This window comes from Sphaerodactylus townsendi, linkage group LG05, assembly GCF_021028975.2.
Source record: "Sphaerodactylus townsendi isolate TG3544 linkage group LG05, MPM_Stown_v2.3, whole genome shotgun sequence".
Taxonomy (NCBI): domain Eukaryota; kingdom Metazoa; phylum Chordata; class Lepidosauria; order Squamata; family Sphaerodactylidae; genus Sphaerodactylus; species Sphaerodactylus townsendi.
The window spans coordinates 38,047,886-38,062,242 of record NC_059429.1 but is presented as its reverse complement, the minus strand read 5'-3'; the positions used below and the strand labels follow the sequence as shown (position 1 = coordinate 38,062,242).

At 42.8% G+C, this 14,357-nt stretch overlaps 1 protein-coding gene across 2 annotated transcripts in view; it reads right to left on the bottom strand.

The window, feature by feature from the left end:
* Positions 1–14,357, bottom strand: part of OLFM3 (olfactomedin 3) — a 199,406-nt gene that overhangs the window by 55,723 nt on the left and 129,326 nt on the right. The window contains exon 1 of one of the 2 annotated variants that reach the window (XM_048497145.1): positions 6,064–6,274. The exons of the other annotated variant lie outside the window; for it this stretch is intronic. Within the exon in view, the coding sequence (XP_048353102.1) occupies positions 6,064–6,234 (171 nt within the window). The 5' untranslated portion in view covers positions 6,235–6,274. Of the gene's footprint in view, positions 1–6,063; positions 6,275–14,357 lie in introns of those variants that run through there. 2 annotated transcript variants of the gene reach the window in all.

Below are 14,357 nucleotides of genomic sequence, written 5' to 3'. Positions count from 1 at the left end.
GGCGCATGCCAGCTGGTCACATGGGGAGTGGAGGATTGCCCCACACACGTCCCCTCAGCCCTGCCAGGATGCTCCTTCAGCCAACAGAGCCTCCGCTGGCCAAGGAGCAGCTTGGCTGGGCTGCCACCGGGCACCCCTTGGCCTGACCCCTGTGATCCGATGGCCCCTTCTCCTTGGTCATCTTCCCAAGTCCCAACATGGAGACTCCAGCCTTTGGCTTCTCTCCTCAGCCCCTTTTCCCACCTCCAGCAATTTATTTACGAGTTTCTCTCCCCCCTGCACCATGTTTTTAACCCCTCTGTCTCCTGCTTAGTTCACATTTATTTCCTGCTTCCCTCTCTGTTTTCCCCTGCAACCATTTATTGATTTGCACTCCCCTCTCCCCCTCCTTTACAGAACTATTTGTTTAATGCCTGATTCCCCTTCCTCTTCCCCCTTTTTCCTCTCCCTTCTGTACCTTCTTCTGAGCCCCCTCCCCCTGGTTTTCCTGCAACATACAGCAAGATGATTCTGCTGATTCCCACCCCGGCTGGTTGAGGGAGGGGTCGCATGTGGGCCATTGCGCCAAAGAATCAGGCAGCTTAATAAAAGCGGGGGTAGGGGGAGAGGATCGGGGGGGGGTTCAATTCCACTGCTCACCACAGGCGCTGTTTACTGTAAATATACTCCTGCATCGGAGCAATTACCATGATTATGAGCCTTTCCTCTAAATTTTGCATTTATTTTTAATTTGACATAGATCCATCTGCTTCCATTGTGCCCTACAGGTGAACAAAAACATTAACGAAGCATTCCTGCCCTGAGGAGCTTACAATATAAAGTAGGGCAGTGGAGGAGACAACAAAAGAGAATGAAAGGAAAAGGGTATACCAGGGAAGGAATATGCAAAACTGTTCCCAAGGCTGACATATTCCAAGTGTCTTTCTGAAACATGCTTGGTTAGAAGAGTGCTTAGAATCTTGCAGGTTACAGTTGTGTGATTTTAAAAGTAATCACCACAAGATGCTTTTAAACATCTTCCCCCATTCATCTGATGCATATTTAGCACAAAGGGACTCCTCAGGCACCACAGAAGGGTATTGTGATTGGCTGCCCAAGCTTAAATGATTGATGATATTAGGCTATATTTAGGGTATACTGTTTCCGTGCCTTCTGTTTTTTAAAGAATTATCTCCAACATCTTGATGATTTTAGAAAAGCTTCTGTTCTTAAGAGAAATGGAACTGTGATGAAGAAGTGCCCACCCTCCAGGAAAGCATGAAAATCTAACAAAAGCTCTGGAGCTAACTCATACAAATGCAGGCTTACTATTGGCAGGTCTGCTTAGAAGAGGGGGAATTGGGGAAGCTGAAGAAAAGATCTTTTCCCCTCTGTAAACAGTCAAAGATGCTTTCAATAAATACATTTAGGCAGGGATAATAACTGTGTGAAGCTGAAAATGAAATAGAGTTATATAACTGAGTCTCATGGATAAGGAAACAGACACATCTCTATCCCAAGGAGTTTGCAGTCAAAGAAACTGGCAGCAGGGGAGACAATAGGGGAAGAGGCGAGTGAAGGTTGGAGAGGAGGAAATGCAGTTGCATGAATTTAGTATTGGTTGGGGTTGAGAATAAGGGTTACAGAATATGTCAAAGACTTGGCAGATACGGTATATTTGGATGTGTTGGCAGCACCACGGGAGGAGGAGAATGCTATCAATGTTCTTGGGGATTCACAGAGACAGATTCATGTCTTGGGAATTTACAGTCTAAATGTAGATGACAGATGGAGAGGGGGAGGAGCCAACAAAAAGAAAGAAGAAAAAGAGAAGCATCAAGGGTAACCACAGAGGAGGAGGAGGAGGAGGAGGAGGAGGAGGAGGAGAGTTTGGATTTATATACCCCTTTCTCTCCTGTAGGAGACTCAAAGGGGCTTACAATCTCCTTGCCCTTCCCCCCTCACAACAAACACCCTGTGAGGTGGGTGGGGCTGAGAGAGCTCCGAAAAGCTGTGACTAGCCCAAGGTCACCCAGCTGGCGTGTGTGGGAGTGCACAGGCTAATCTGAATTCCCCAGATAAGTGTCCAGTCCACAGCTCAAACGGCAGAGCGGGGAATCAAACCCGGTTCCTTCAGATTAGAATGCACCTGCTCTTAACCACTTTGCCACTGCTGCTCCAGAGGAAAGGGAGAGTTGGGAGAGACAAGGGTAACACAAGTGTAGTTTCACAGAATTACTTACAGACACAGTAGATGAGATTCCCAAATTTGCTATTAGAAGACCAATAATACAGCCAAACTTATTGTGGCCACTGGATTACAAGGAACATGTTTCAATCTGCAATTCCTGTTGCTTAACAGCCCAAGGGGCATGATTTGCAGAGAGTTTTTCTGACACAGACCCTTAAAAGTTGAACAGGAGCTGGACAGGAACACAATGGTTTCATTTGTTTTGATGAGGCTGGCCCTGGAGACTGTGTACTTAATGGTCAGGTCACTTGATAGGGCATCAAACTCCTGCCCACTTCAAACAAACAGCAAATATAACACGTGAACATCTCCATATATTTCTCTAACCCAACTGGTGAAATATGAAAGAAAATTTAGTTTTCAACATTCATGAGGCAGTAAGAGTAGCAGAAGTATCCAAAAGGGGGATGTATCTCTGTGCTTCAGTCCCTTTATTACACTTTCTATCTTATGCATTTTTATTCTGCCCTTCCTCCTGAAAGCCCAAAGTGGCACACACAGTTCTCCCATCTCCATTTTGTCTTCAATTCAACATTGTTGGTAGGTCAGGTGGGGAGGGGTGTCTGGCCCAAGGTCACCGAGTAAACTTCCATCTGAAGCCAAGTCTTCCATATATTACTCAAACACTTTCTTGTCTTTCAGTTTACATTCAGTGTGGATGAGAAGAATTATCAGTTACTTTTTAGTTCCTGGGGTGTATATCAACCGTAAGTGAATTAAACCGCTATTCTCTGAACTTCCCTTCTGAAATATGGAGGGGGGGGTGTTAATGATATTGGCCTGCCTTGCATGATCGGTCTACTGATTGCAGCAATATTATCAATACAAGGCTTTGAAGTACAATGAATGTGTACACAAAGAATGTGTATAGATTAAACTATGAGTGAGGGTTGCAAGCTTAGTAAAATGATTGGTTTGCATTATCTGAAGTGATGCAGCATGTAAAATATTCTACAATCCGGAATGTAATCTATGTAGGCAACAAATTTATGTGAATGTACTTGTATTCAGTATGGCATCCTAACTTCATGTGGGGCATAATAAATTCTGCAAATTTATCAAATGAGATACTGAAGCAAGACAAATTTGTCATAACATGAAAAAGACCAAGACCATGAAAAATGAAGGAGCAGGGGTTAACATTTTGCCTTGACATGGAGAATCCATCACCATATCCAAAAGTCACCCAAACTGTCCTCACCAGGACATCCTGCTTTTCTGTTCCACATTTTTCACTTTCTTCTTTCTGGGCTAGATGGGGAAGCAAAATTCCTAGCACAGCATAAAGGCCTGATCTTGGGTGAAGATTAAATAGCTCAGATAAATTGTAAGAGTATTTCATGGCAATGAGAGGTAGATATAGTTCTGTGGAATACTCACAGGTAGGCCGAAAATACAAATGTGGGAAGGTTCTTTGGGGTAATATAACAAGACCAGACTGTCATAGTTTTTGTGCCTTGCCCTGCCTCTTGTACCCTGTTGGATTCCCCAGTTACCGTGTTTTCCCAAAAATAAGACAGTGTCTTGTATTAATTTTTGCTCCAAAAGATGCGCTATGTCTTATTTTCATGGGATGTCTTATTTTTCTGTGTTCTGTTCGTCGGGCATGCTTTTAAACAAAAACTTTGCTACGTCTTACTTTTGGGGGTGCCTTATATTTCACACTTCAGCAAAATCTCTACTATGTCTTATTTTCCGGGGATGTCTTATATTCGAGGAAACAGGGTATGTTGTCCTTCTTTGGGCAACCCATATAAATCTGCTGAATGTTTGTAGCCCACTCTTCCGTAGGGATGCCAGCCTACAGATGGGAGCTGGAAATACCTCAGAATTACAGCTCATCTCTAGATTATAGAGATCAACTCCTCTGGAGAAAATGAATTCTTTGGAGGATGGAGTCTATGGCATCATGACTCACCAAGATTCCATTTCTCCCCAGATCCCTCCCCCAAGCTCCAGGAGTTCCCCCATCTAGATTTGACTGCCAAACCCCAACTATCCCATCAATGGCCAGAGGAGACTAGGCAGCACTACTCTTTCTCCAGTAAGCTCAAAATAACTCTGTGAGGTATATCAGGCTGAGAGACTAGTTCAAGTTAAGCTAGTGAGCTTTGCACCTAGTTCTCCCCAATGCACATGTAGCACTGTAGCTACTATATCACACAGTCTATGAATATAGGAAAGAGTCTTTTCCTCAAACAGATTTACCATGGCATCACTTCAGTCTCTTACTTTCATAATTTCCTGTGTATCTTATTTATTTATTTCATGTATATTTGGCCTTTCTCTGCAGTACAGACACAAAGCAGCTTATATTGTTCTCTTCTGCTGCATTGTATTTTCACAACAACCCTGTGAGGTAGGTTAAGCTAAGAGTGAGTGACTGCTCCACAACCACCTGTGTCAGAATGGGGATTTGAGCCTGGGTTTCCAGAACCTAATCTGACACTCTAACAACTCACCATGTCGGCTGATATTAAATTTCAAACCACCATTGGTTTTTCCCCCTCAGTGGTGGGGAGGGGAAGCATTTTGTTCCGATATGAAATCCTTCATGAGACACAGCTTATTTGAATTCTTGAGAGTTGTGCTTCTTCACCCTATATGAAAATTGACCCTTCAAGTGTATATAGTGAAATGTGGCTATACAGTTCAAAGAAATCTCTGTCTTTCCTGAACCTCGACTGATACAATGCTTGAAGGGCATTTTGCTGTTCCTGTTGAAAACAGTAAGGATTGCCCCCCTTCCCTTCTCCCCTTAAATCAATGGACTATCTTGGAAGGTTTTTGAAAATGATAAAACAAATTGTTCCAAATGAACAGCACTAAAAGCTAACTACTGTCATTATCTGCTCCTGTTGACAGGGTACCAGCAAATTAAACATCGATCAGTAAATTAATCACATGTTCTGTTTTTAAGTGAAACTTAGCCCACTAGAGTTATTCTGTCCTGATATTTGGTAATTGCAATGAACATAACACAGACAGAGAGGAAAGATTTTTCACCAATATTTAGTCAAGAGCCACCACTTGAAACTTTCGTTAGTTCTTGTTCATCAAACCGTATGGCAGAAGTCTGAGAATTCATACACTCCACTGAGCGATTAAGACCACAGAATGAGTTAAGAGCAATTTTGAACAGGTTTCTGTTTTGAAGTACAAAATTTGAAGTACAAAATTACTCATATGTACCATGTACAGACAGCAAATAAACAGTGGAAGATTAAATCCATACAGAAAAGTAGCAGAAGATCTATAGCTGGTATACAATTGACATTCCCTTCCCCCTTTAACCAGTTTGTCTGCGAGTTTCATTTTTTTGTTTACTTGTTTTCTGTCATACTGTGAAACTCTTACTTTTAAATCTTGTTCTGTGACATTTATATCCTGTATTTTAAAACTGATAAAGAAGAATTTTTTTTTTAGGGGGGGATGGATATTCAAAATGCTCTGAGCTCTTTTGCTATGATTTTCCAGAATAATAAGCATGCAAATTAACAACACAGCCTAGGAAAAGGAACCCTTAACCATCAAATGTTTCAAGACTTGCATACAGTTTGACTATTGCATACAAATATTCTGCGAATCCACTTAGCAATTCTCCTGCAGCCAGTCTGCTAAGATCCTTTCCAAAGCTTCGGCAGTTGTAGGATCCAGATTATAGCATGCATTAATAAAAAAACTCAAATGTGGAATACTTAAGCAGAAACTGAAAAGTCATCGACTTTGGTGGCCTCAAAAACACACACGAACATATAGCAAAGCATTCCCCTTTCCCCTCCTCCCTTCCCACCCCTCTTGCTGAAGGTTTTCAAGAGATCAAAGTTACTTACTAGAGTATTAGAAGTGGACAGTCTGGTGGTATTTAGTCCTACCAGTGATGGGAGCGTTTGGGACATCCAGTTAGAAATCATTGCCATGGTACTCAGTACAGCACCAAGCTTGAGCAGGGGAGGACTCATTGCTGTGAAGGCTAATGAGTTTTCATAGTGACTGATTATCATCCTAGAGCAAGCAGGCAGTCAAGAGGCGTGCCTGCAGCTCACCGCAGCCACAGCATGAAAGGGGATCAGCCTCCCCAGATCTAATCATCCACTAAAACACAAACTCCCAGTAGCCTCACTCCCCCACCCCTCCCTGCGCTTAGCACAGCTTTTACTTTTCTTTTCTTCCCACTCCACACTCTAGCAGGCTCGCCACAGACGCTCACAACAATCTTTTTATATGCCTATAACTATTACAACATTCCTTCTGAGGGAAGGGAAGGGAAGGTGGGATAGGGAGGGGGAGAAGAGTGGAAGGTTCTAAGGAGTCTGTTCAAACCTGGTTAACTCATCCAGTGTGATGGCTGATTAAACATACAGCACTAACAGGGAGATGCACAACACAGTGAACCTCCTCCTAAACAAAGAGGAAGGATATGAAACTGATTTCCACACAATATTTTGGCTGAACACAGGACGATCAAAGTTTATAGCGGAGATTGTCAACATAGGAGGAGTGCCATTCTCAAAATTTGTCTCTGGCCGTTTCCCCACTCGCCTTTTGTTGCGCGCTACTCGCTCCAAGTAACGCGGGGTCCAGCGGCACTCCCCACTACCGGAGCGGTGACAATGCAGCCGCCCCGATTCTGCTGCCCTCGCGACCCCTCAGCACGCGTCATTTCTGCCCCTGTTCAGAATGGTGCCTTTTGCAAAACCCCACACAGAGCACAGGCAGTGGGGAGCATGACTGCGCGCTCAGAAACACCCGCAGTTAACGAAGCCCAGTAAGCCATGCTTTTCTTTTCAAAGTGGGGAACGACCTCTGTGTGCTCTGAAACTGGGTAATCATTTAAGGCCACAATAACTATTCTTACTAGGAACTAACGTGCATTGATTTCCACAGGACTTAATTCCACTGAAATATTTTTAATTTTATTTATTAAGAATCCTACCCCACGCTTTGACCTGTGAGATTTTACTCTTTATTTATTCTTACACTTTTCTTTTCTCCCCACTGGGGACCCAAAGCAGCTTACATCGTCCTTTTCCCCCTTTGTTTTATTCTCACAGTAACCTTGTGAGGCAGAGAGAGGGACTGACTCAAGGGAGGAAATTTGGCAGGGAGGAAATCTGACTCTGGGTCTTCCAGATCCTAGTCTGAGGCTCTAACCACTACACCAAAAGGAAGATAAAACAATGTTGCAACTGCAGCCAGGATTACTAAAGTACAGAAAATGACAAAAAATGGGGTAAAAACAGACAAGAAAGCCCAGCAGCAATGGTTGACTCATAAACTAACAGATACATGAGCAGCAGTGGAAAGGTACTGGAAGGCTCCCCAGAAGACTCTGTTTTTGCTTCCCTCCTGAAACACCAATGGGGCTTAGCCCTGAGAGCATGCAACCTGATTCTATTCATGGAAAATTTGGAACTACACAATGGTATGCAGGTGTCATTCCCATGCATAGCACGCACTGCCATGGCACACCTGGGCATTTACCTTTTGCATGTGCAGATGTTTTGCTGCTTAGAGTCTCCTTCCATTATGTTTAGAAGCTTGTTCAGTGGTTGTGTGTGGGGGAAATCATTGGAATCCTTCAGGATGCATGCAGAATGGTATCATAGTCGAGAAACAGTGATGCTTGAACAGAGAGGGAGAGTCTGGATTTACCTTCACTTTTCACATTATCAGTCACTTTTTTTTACTTCAGCTACTATAATACAACTTTTGAATGACTTGAATTTTGAAACTCCCCCCTACCACCACCCTGCACATTTTTGCGTCTGGGTGCTTTTTTAAAAAAATAATAATAATCCTGCATTGTTTCTATCAATAGTTGTATATTCAATTCATCTACACCCCATAAAGAACGAATTGGGAAGATCTTTTTAAGTCACATATGACAAGACTTTAAAAAACACAGTTTTTATTTATTATTCCTAGCTGGCTGACTGGTTTTCTCACTATTAAATTATTGGCTCAGAATGGTGCACAGTTAACAACTGGTTTCTGTGGATTTGCTAAATGCTGTAATGTTTAAATACAGTGAACTCACCTTTAGCCTAAGGTCCCTTCTGCACATGCAGAATAATGGACTTTCAATCCACTTTCAATGTACTTTGAAGCCTGATTTTACTGCACAGAACAGCCAAATCCACTTTCAAACAATTGTGAAAGTGGATTGAATGTGCATTATCCTGCATGTGTGGAAGGGGCCTGAGTCTTTTGAAGGCAGATTCCGCATGGGCCAAAAACAGAGGTGTGAAAACGATGTCAACCCTTTTACACCATTTTACACCATTTTCACACCGTTTTCACAGCGCTGTTTTTGGCCCATGCGGAATCCACCTTAGAATGAAGTTGCACTTGAGGAACCTTGACTTTTCAGGGCACCCGTCTTCCAACAGCTTGTACAGAGAGAAAAAGATGAAGCAAGCTGGTTGACCACTTACTGTGCTTGCTGTGGGTTTTGGTTGTTTTTTTTTTGGGGGGGGGGGTGTTGTTGAGGTCCTTGCCCTGTCCTGACCTGCGTGAACATTTATCTCTTCTGTATTCACCTGACCTGTTTGCCTTTAATTTTCCACTCATGCTTTTACACCATCTGCATCCTGGCTTGTCCTTGAAAATTGCAGCAGTTCACTGAAGGCATCGGATTGCATTTTTTGAATGTTCTTTCACTGCACGCATAAAATGTCACAAGTGGCAAGTTAGATTCCTTCTGCCAGACCAACTGGTTTTCTAAATGCAGAGAGCTTTGGACATGATGGGAATCCAACTCAGATGGTTGTTTAGTAAAAACAGGAGTTTGTGGCCAGACACAATTGCTATCCAAGGGCCATGCTTGTTGTTTAAATATGAATAGGTTTAGGCATGGTTCTCCCAACTTCATGCAAATGTTGCAAGCATCCTGAGATAATCTGAAGGTGTGAAGCTTTTAACAGAGACAACTCTCTCCCAGATCGCAAATGGAAGTAAAGCACACGAGAGGTGTGATTATCACTACAGCTCCGCATTCTGATAAGCTGAGCTGAAAATAAAACTGAAAAAACCCCGTTTTGGCTTGGGGTGGGGGTGGGGGTTCAGCCAACCTCCCACCCCACCCCCACCCCTGTGGCTATCTGGATATAGCCTGAAAGATGAAAAGATGAAAAATGTTTTTGGCTTTTCCCATGGCTCATTTCTCATAGTCCATGCAATGAAATTTAACAATTTTCTTTAAAGTAAAGCCTATTTACAAGGCTGGTGATTGGGCTTAAAATTTAAACTCCCCACTAAAGAACTTACATTGACTAGTGCTCTAGTGGGCTTCCCTGTGGGTTCTGCTGGATTGGCAAAGGAACCGGCTCTACCCTTGATGAATTGTTCTGGACCAAGAGCGAGCCTTTTCCAGCCTATGGCTGGTTTTCAGGGATACAGGAGAGAGAGGGAGAGGGGCATCTTGAAGGGACAAATATGGACCCTTCCGCACATGTAGAATAATGCACTTTCAATCCACTTTCACAATTGTTTGCAAGAGGATTTTGCTATTCTGCACAGCTGCAAAATGCATTGAAAGTGGCTTATTCTGCATCTGCAGAAGGCACCTATGAGAACTTGCTGGAGTTTTCCTCTTTGGCCAATGGCTGCAATGCACTTTGCACTGCGGTTTTGCTAGGCTTTGATGTTATTGTGTGATAGGGGAGGGTAGCAGTGGGAGCAGAAAATCATAGTAAATTGGATTTTAGGTTAGGGACAATACTACTCTTTGGCCCATCACAGTAGGTGTTTTTGGACTGAAGTTATTTCAGATTTTTCTGTGCATGGCCCATGAACAGAAATAGGAGGTGTGGTTCCAGCAGACCCCCATTTCAGAAAAGAGGTTTGAGATAGGTCAGTGCAAAGTTTGACTTTATCTGCTGTTCCTCCCTTAGCATTTCTGGTACTTTGATTGCACTATATCCCTTGGATATACACTACAGCCCTTGGATATATCCTTGTCTGCATTGGATTCCTGCTGCCTGCCTGCTGCTTGGAGAATAGGAGGTCAAACAGTTTGAAATAATTAGTTTATTTTTAATACATTGGATTTTTTGTGTGTGTGAAGTGTGCCTGTTGCACATTTTTTCCTTTGACCTTTTGGTGAGGGGGTGGGCTCAGGGCCCTGTGAGGCCTAAGTGGATTTCAATTGCCTTGACTTTGGTTGTTTTTGGCTTCCCTGTTGTCTTAAAAGTTGTTTTTGTTTTAATTTTTAGGGCATTGTGTGCATGGGTGACTGTGATATGGGATGTGGGGAGGGGAGGGGAGAGACAGGTCAAAAACCTTTTGAGGTCTGAAAGATTGGTTGTCCTGTCCTGTTTGGTTGTGTAGTTCTTTGCTGTTTTTTTCTTGGTTTGTTTTAGCAGTCTAGTTGGTTGGTTGCAGAGGCTTTTTAAAAAAATTCCCTTATGTGGAAGGCACTGGATTTTAATGGAGCTGAACATTTTCAGATTTCCAAAAAAAAAAAAAAAAGCTGGGGGGGGGGGGATACTAGTATGGGTATTCAGCTTTTATTTTCTTGGCTTTACTTTATATTTTCAGGCTCAATAAACCCCAAACTGAAAAATACTAAAAGAAAATTTTTGCACACTTGTAATTATTACCACATCAAAAAACTATTAACCAGCAGTGTTGGTCCCTGAGGTGTAATTTTTATGCTTTCTTAATTGGAGGTGATTTTGTTTTAATCACAGAGGGATGTCTTTCTTCGTCTCTTTGCATGAGGCTCAAGCAAGTTCTTGAGATTTGTGAGGGGTATGCTTCTAAAAAGTGGGTGAAAGGGGCAAAACATTGTCTTTGGCCCTGATCCAGCAATAATCACAGGATGCATTTAGTTAGATCAATAGAGCTCTGAATGGGCATCTCAGTTTTGAGTGAGATGTGTACATCTGACTCACATCAGTAACAAGAAGGCTATCTGACATTGGATTAATAAGTTCATAATCAATCTTCCTGACCTTGTTCGAGATCTAACTTGGAAAAAGATTGCTTGATAGGAACTCAAAAAAGAATGGAACTTTGTTTCAAGCACACAAGGGTATAATTAACTCAAAATTCATTTGAATTAGCTAAAGGGGATTCTCTTCTGGCTTTGTACCAAACAAATGATTTGTGTGAAAACATTGTACTGCCCTATACAAAGTTTCTTGGCGAGGCTTCTGACCTTTGGTTACGTGACTGTTTGTTTTCAGGAAACTTCTCTAATAGCCTACACTAAGAACTCTCAATATTCCATCAAATCCATTCTGAGCTGTCTCAAAAAAAGTTTTGTGAATGCTGTGAAAACAGCAGAGTACTTTGATGTATAACTTGGAACACAGTATGAAATGTACTTTGCTTCTTTTAGTGATAAAAAAACTGGATCAAGATGATACTTTCTCCTGTTTCTCTCTTTAAAAACACAGTTGTGTACTGCCCAACTAAATGCCACACACTTTTAAGTCCCATAAACTCTCAACAGAACCAGCATGTGTGAGTTGCTGGAGTTCCATCAATGGAGCTCTCAGCATTTCCTCTAAAAATCAGGTAGTGGGCAGCGGAACCTGACAAGAAGCATCAAGCCAGAGACATCAAGCTAGGCAAACTGGAGCCCGGGGACAAAACCTGAGTTTGGTGCCAGCCCCCTCCATATGGGCAGCCACCCTCCCCCACCATGACCAAACAATGATTTTTTTGTACCAGCTCACAAAACACCTCCCACCCCGAGCAAAACATACATGGCTCTCTCCCCACCAACTCTCTTTCCTAATTTTGTCCTCACACCAACCCTATGAGGTAGGTTGTTAGCCCGAGAAACAGCTCAAAGCCAGTGCAAGTGGGTATTAAGCATGTAAATCTCTCACAAATCACTCCCAGCAAAACATTTACCAAACAAATGTCAGCATCACCTCTCACAAAACTCCTCCAGTGGAATTCACCCCCAAACAGCATCACTTTCAATAGTGCTTAAACTAGGCAGCCCAGATTCTTCTTTTAAATCCACCTTAAAGGGAGAATCTGGGGTCCCCAGTTAAAACAACATTGAAAATGATGCTGCTTTGAGGTGGATTCTCGTTTACCCTGAAACAGCATCACTTTCAATGTTTAAACTGGAGACCTCAGATTCTCCCTTTAAATCGATGCCAAAGGGGGTGGATTTAAAAGGAGAATCTGGGGAAATTGGGTGTGTGTGTGTGTGCGTGCCTGCTTTCAGGGGTGCAATTGTTAAGCTAGCAGCACCAAACTTTCAGGGTATCTTTAGGAGACTCGTCTGATGATATCACCCAGGTTTGGTGAAGTTTAGTTCAGGGGGACCAAAGTTATAGACGCTCAAAGGTGTAGCCCCAATCTCCTATTTAGCTCCCATTGGAAACAATTGGGGATGGGGCATCCCCTTTGGGAGTCCATAACTTTGAACCCACTATCCCAAACCTCACCAAACCTGGGTGATATCATTAGAAGAGTCTCCTGAAAATTCCCTAAAATGTTGGTGCTGCTAGCCTAAAAAATGTGCCCCATGCAGGCCAAAAACTAGAAAAAAATTAAAAAACACAAACGAACCTGAAATTTTTGCCCCCCATGTGACCAAATGGGGGATTCCTGGGGACATTTGACTCCCCATGTCTCCATGGCAGATATGCCACTGCATCAAGCCTTCCCCTGAGTCATTTTCTGACCCTATGTAGCTTCAGGGAGCTGCTTTTTGCCATGTCAAGCAAGCATAATGGCAATTACCCAGGGCCAGTTCAAATCAGGCAAATGACACAGGGGAAGGCTTAATGACCCCTTCCTTTGCATTGTGGTCTGATGTTGAGAGAAAAAAAATGCTAGGAGCTCTACGCACAGAAGTTACTGTCTCGTGTATTTAGTCCTTGCTCTGCCCCAGAAATCAGACTTAAACCACAGACTTTCTGATTAAATTATGATCATTTTGATAGCCTAACATTTTAGAGTTTGTCTATTTCTATGATACTGGATCTCACATGTGTGAATTTGGAACCTACATCAAGTGAGAACATGCCAATGTTGACTGGTTGCTCCAAGCTGATTTGGCAGACAATATACAAGAAGAGGAGTTTGGATTTATACCCCACTTTTCTCTCCTGTAAGGAGACTCAAGGTGGCTTGCGAACTCCTTTCACTTCCTCTCCTCACAACAGACACCTTGTGAGGTAGGTGGTGCTGAGAGAGTTCCAAAGAACTGTGACTAGCCCAAGGTCACCCAGCAGAAATTTATGAGTAGGGAAACAAATCTGGTTCACCAGATAAGAGTCTACCACTCATGTGGAGGAGTGCGGAAACAAACCTGGTTCTTCAGATTAGAGTCCACCTGCTCTTAACCACTACATCATACTGGCTCTCCGAAGACAGATATATTATTAATGAATTTGTGTGCCACGCTTATTTTTGACAATAGCATGTCATCAATACTTTTCCCACAAAACTTTTCCCACCTCTCCATTTGAAATGTGTCTTTGGAGCAACTCTAGAATTAAAGGAATTTGTGAACTGTGTGACAAAAAAGGAAGAGGGGCGGACAGGATACCCAAATGGATGAAACTTCCTGTTCCCAGCACTTCTACAGCTAATAAAGGCATAGTTATTGCCCTTTTCCCGCTATAAGGAGTTGCTAATAATTATCAGAGAAATGCTTTGTGTAACTCTCTCCCTTTGAAGATGCATGAAATGGAGCTTGAAGAAGCAGTGAGGGCAGGAAATACAGCCCATCTGTACTTCCTGTCTCCTAGCTTTTGTGTTCATATTACCCTCAGTAATGCTCTGACAGTTTGTGAGCTGTCCCGACCCTAAGTTGCTGTCAGCAGTGTTAAACATTCAACTACTGTTCATCTGTATCCAAACAGTTTGCACATATTCTTCATTGTGGAAAAAGTCAATTATGCCAGCAGGTTTTCACACTACATTGCTACAATTCGCCTTCCCTTAACTTGGCATTGATATGGCTTATCTGGCCACTTGGATCCATGCCATGGTGACATCGAGACTAGACTACTGCAATGGATTGTACATCGGTCTCCCCTCAAAATCAATTTGGGAACTCCCACGGGTACAGAATGCTACAGCTCAGCTATTATCAGAAGCTAGATGGAGTGTGCTTATTACTCCCATTCTTCAGTCATAACCCATCAGT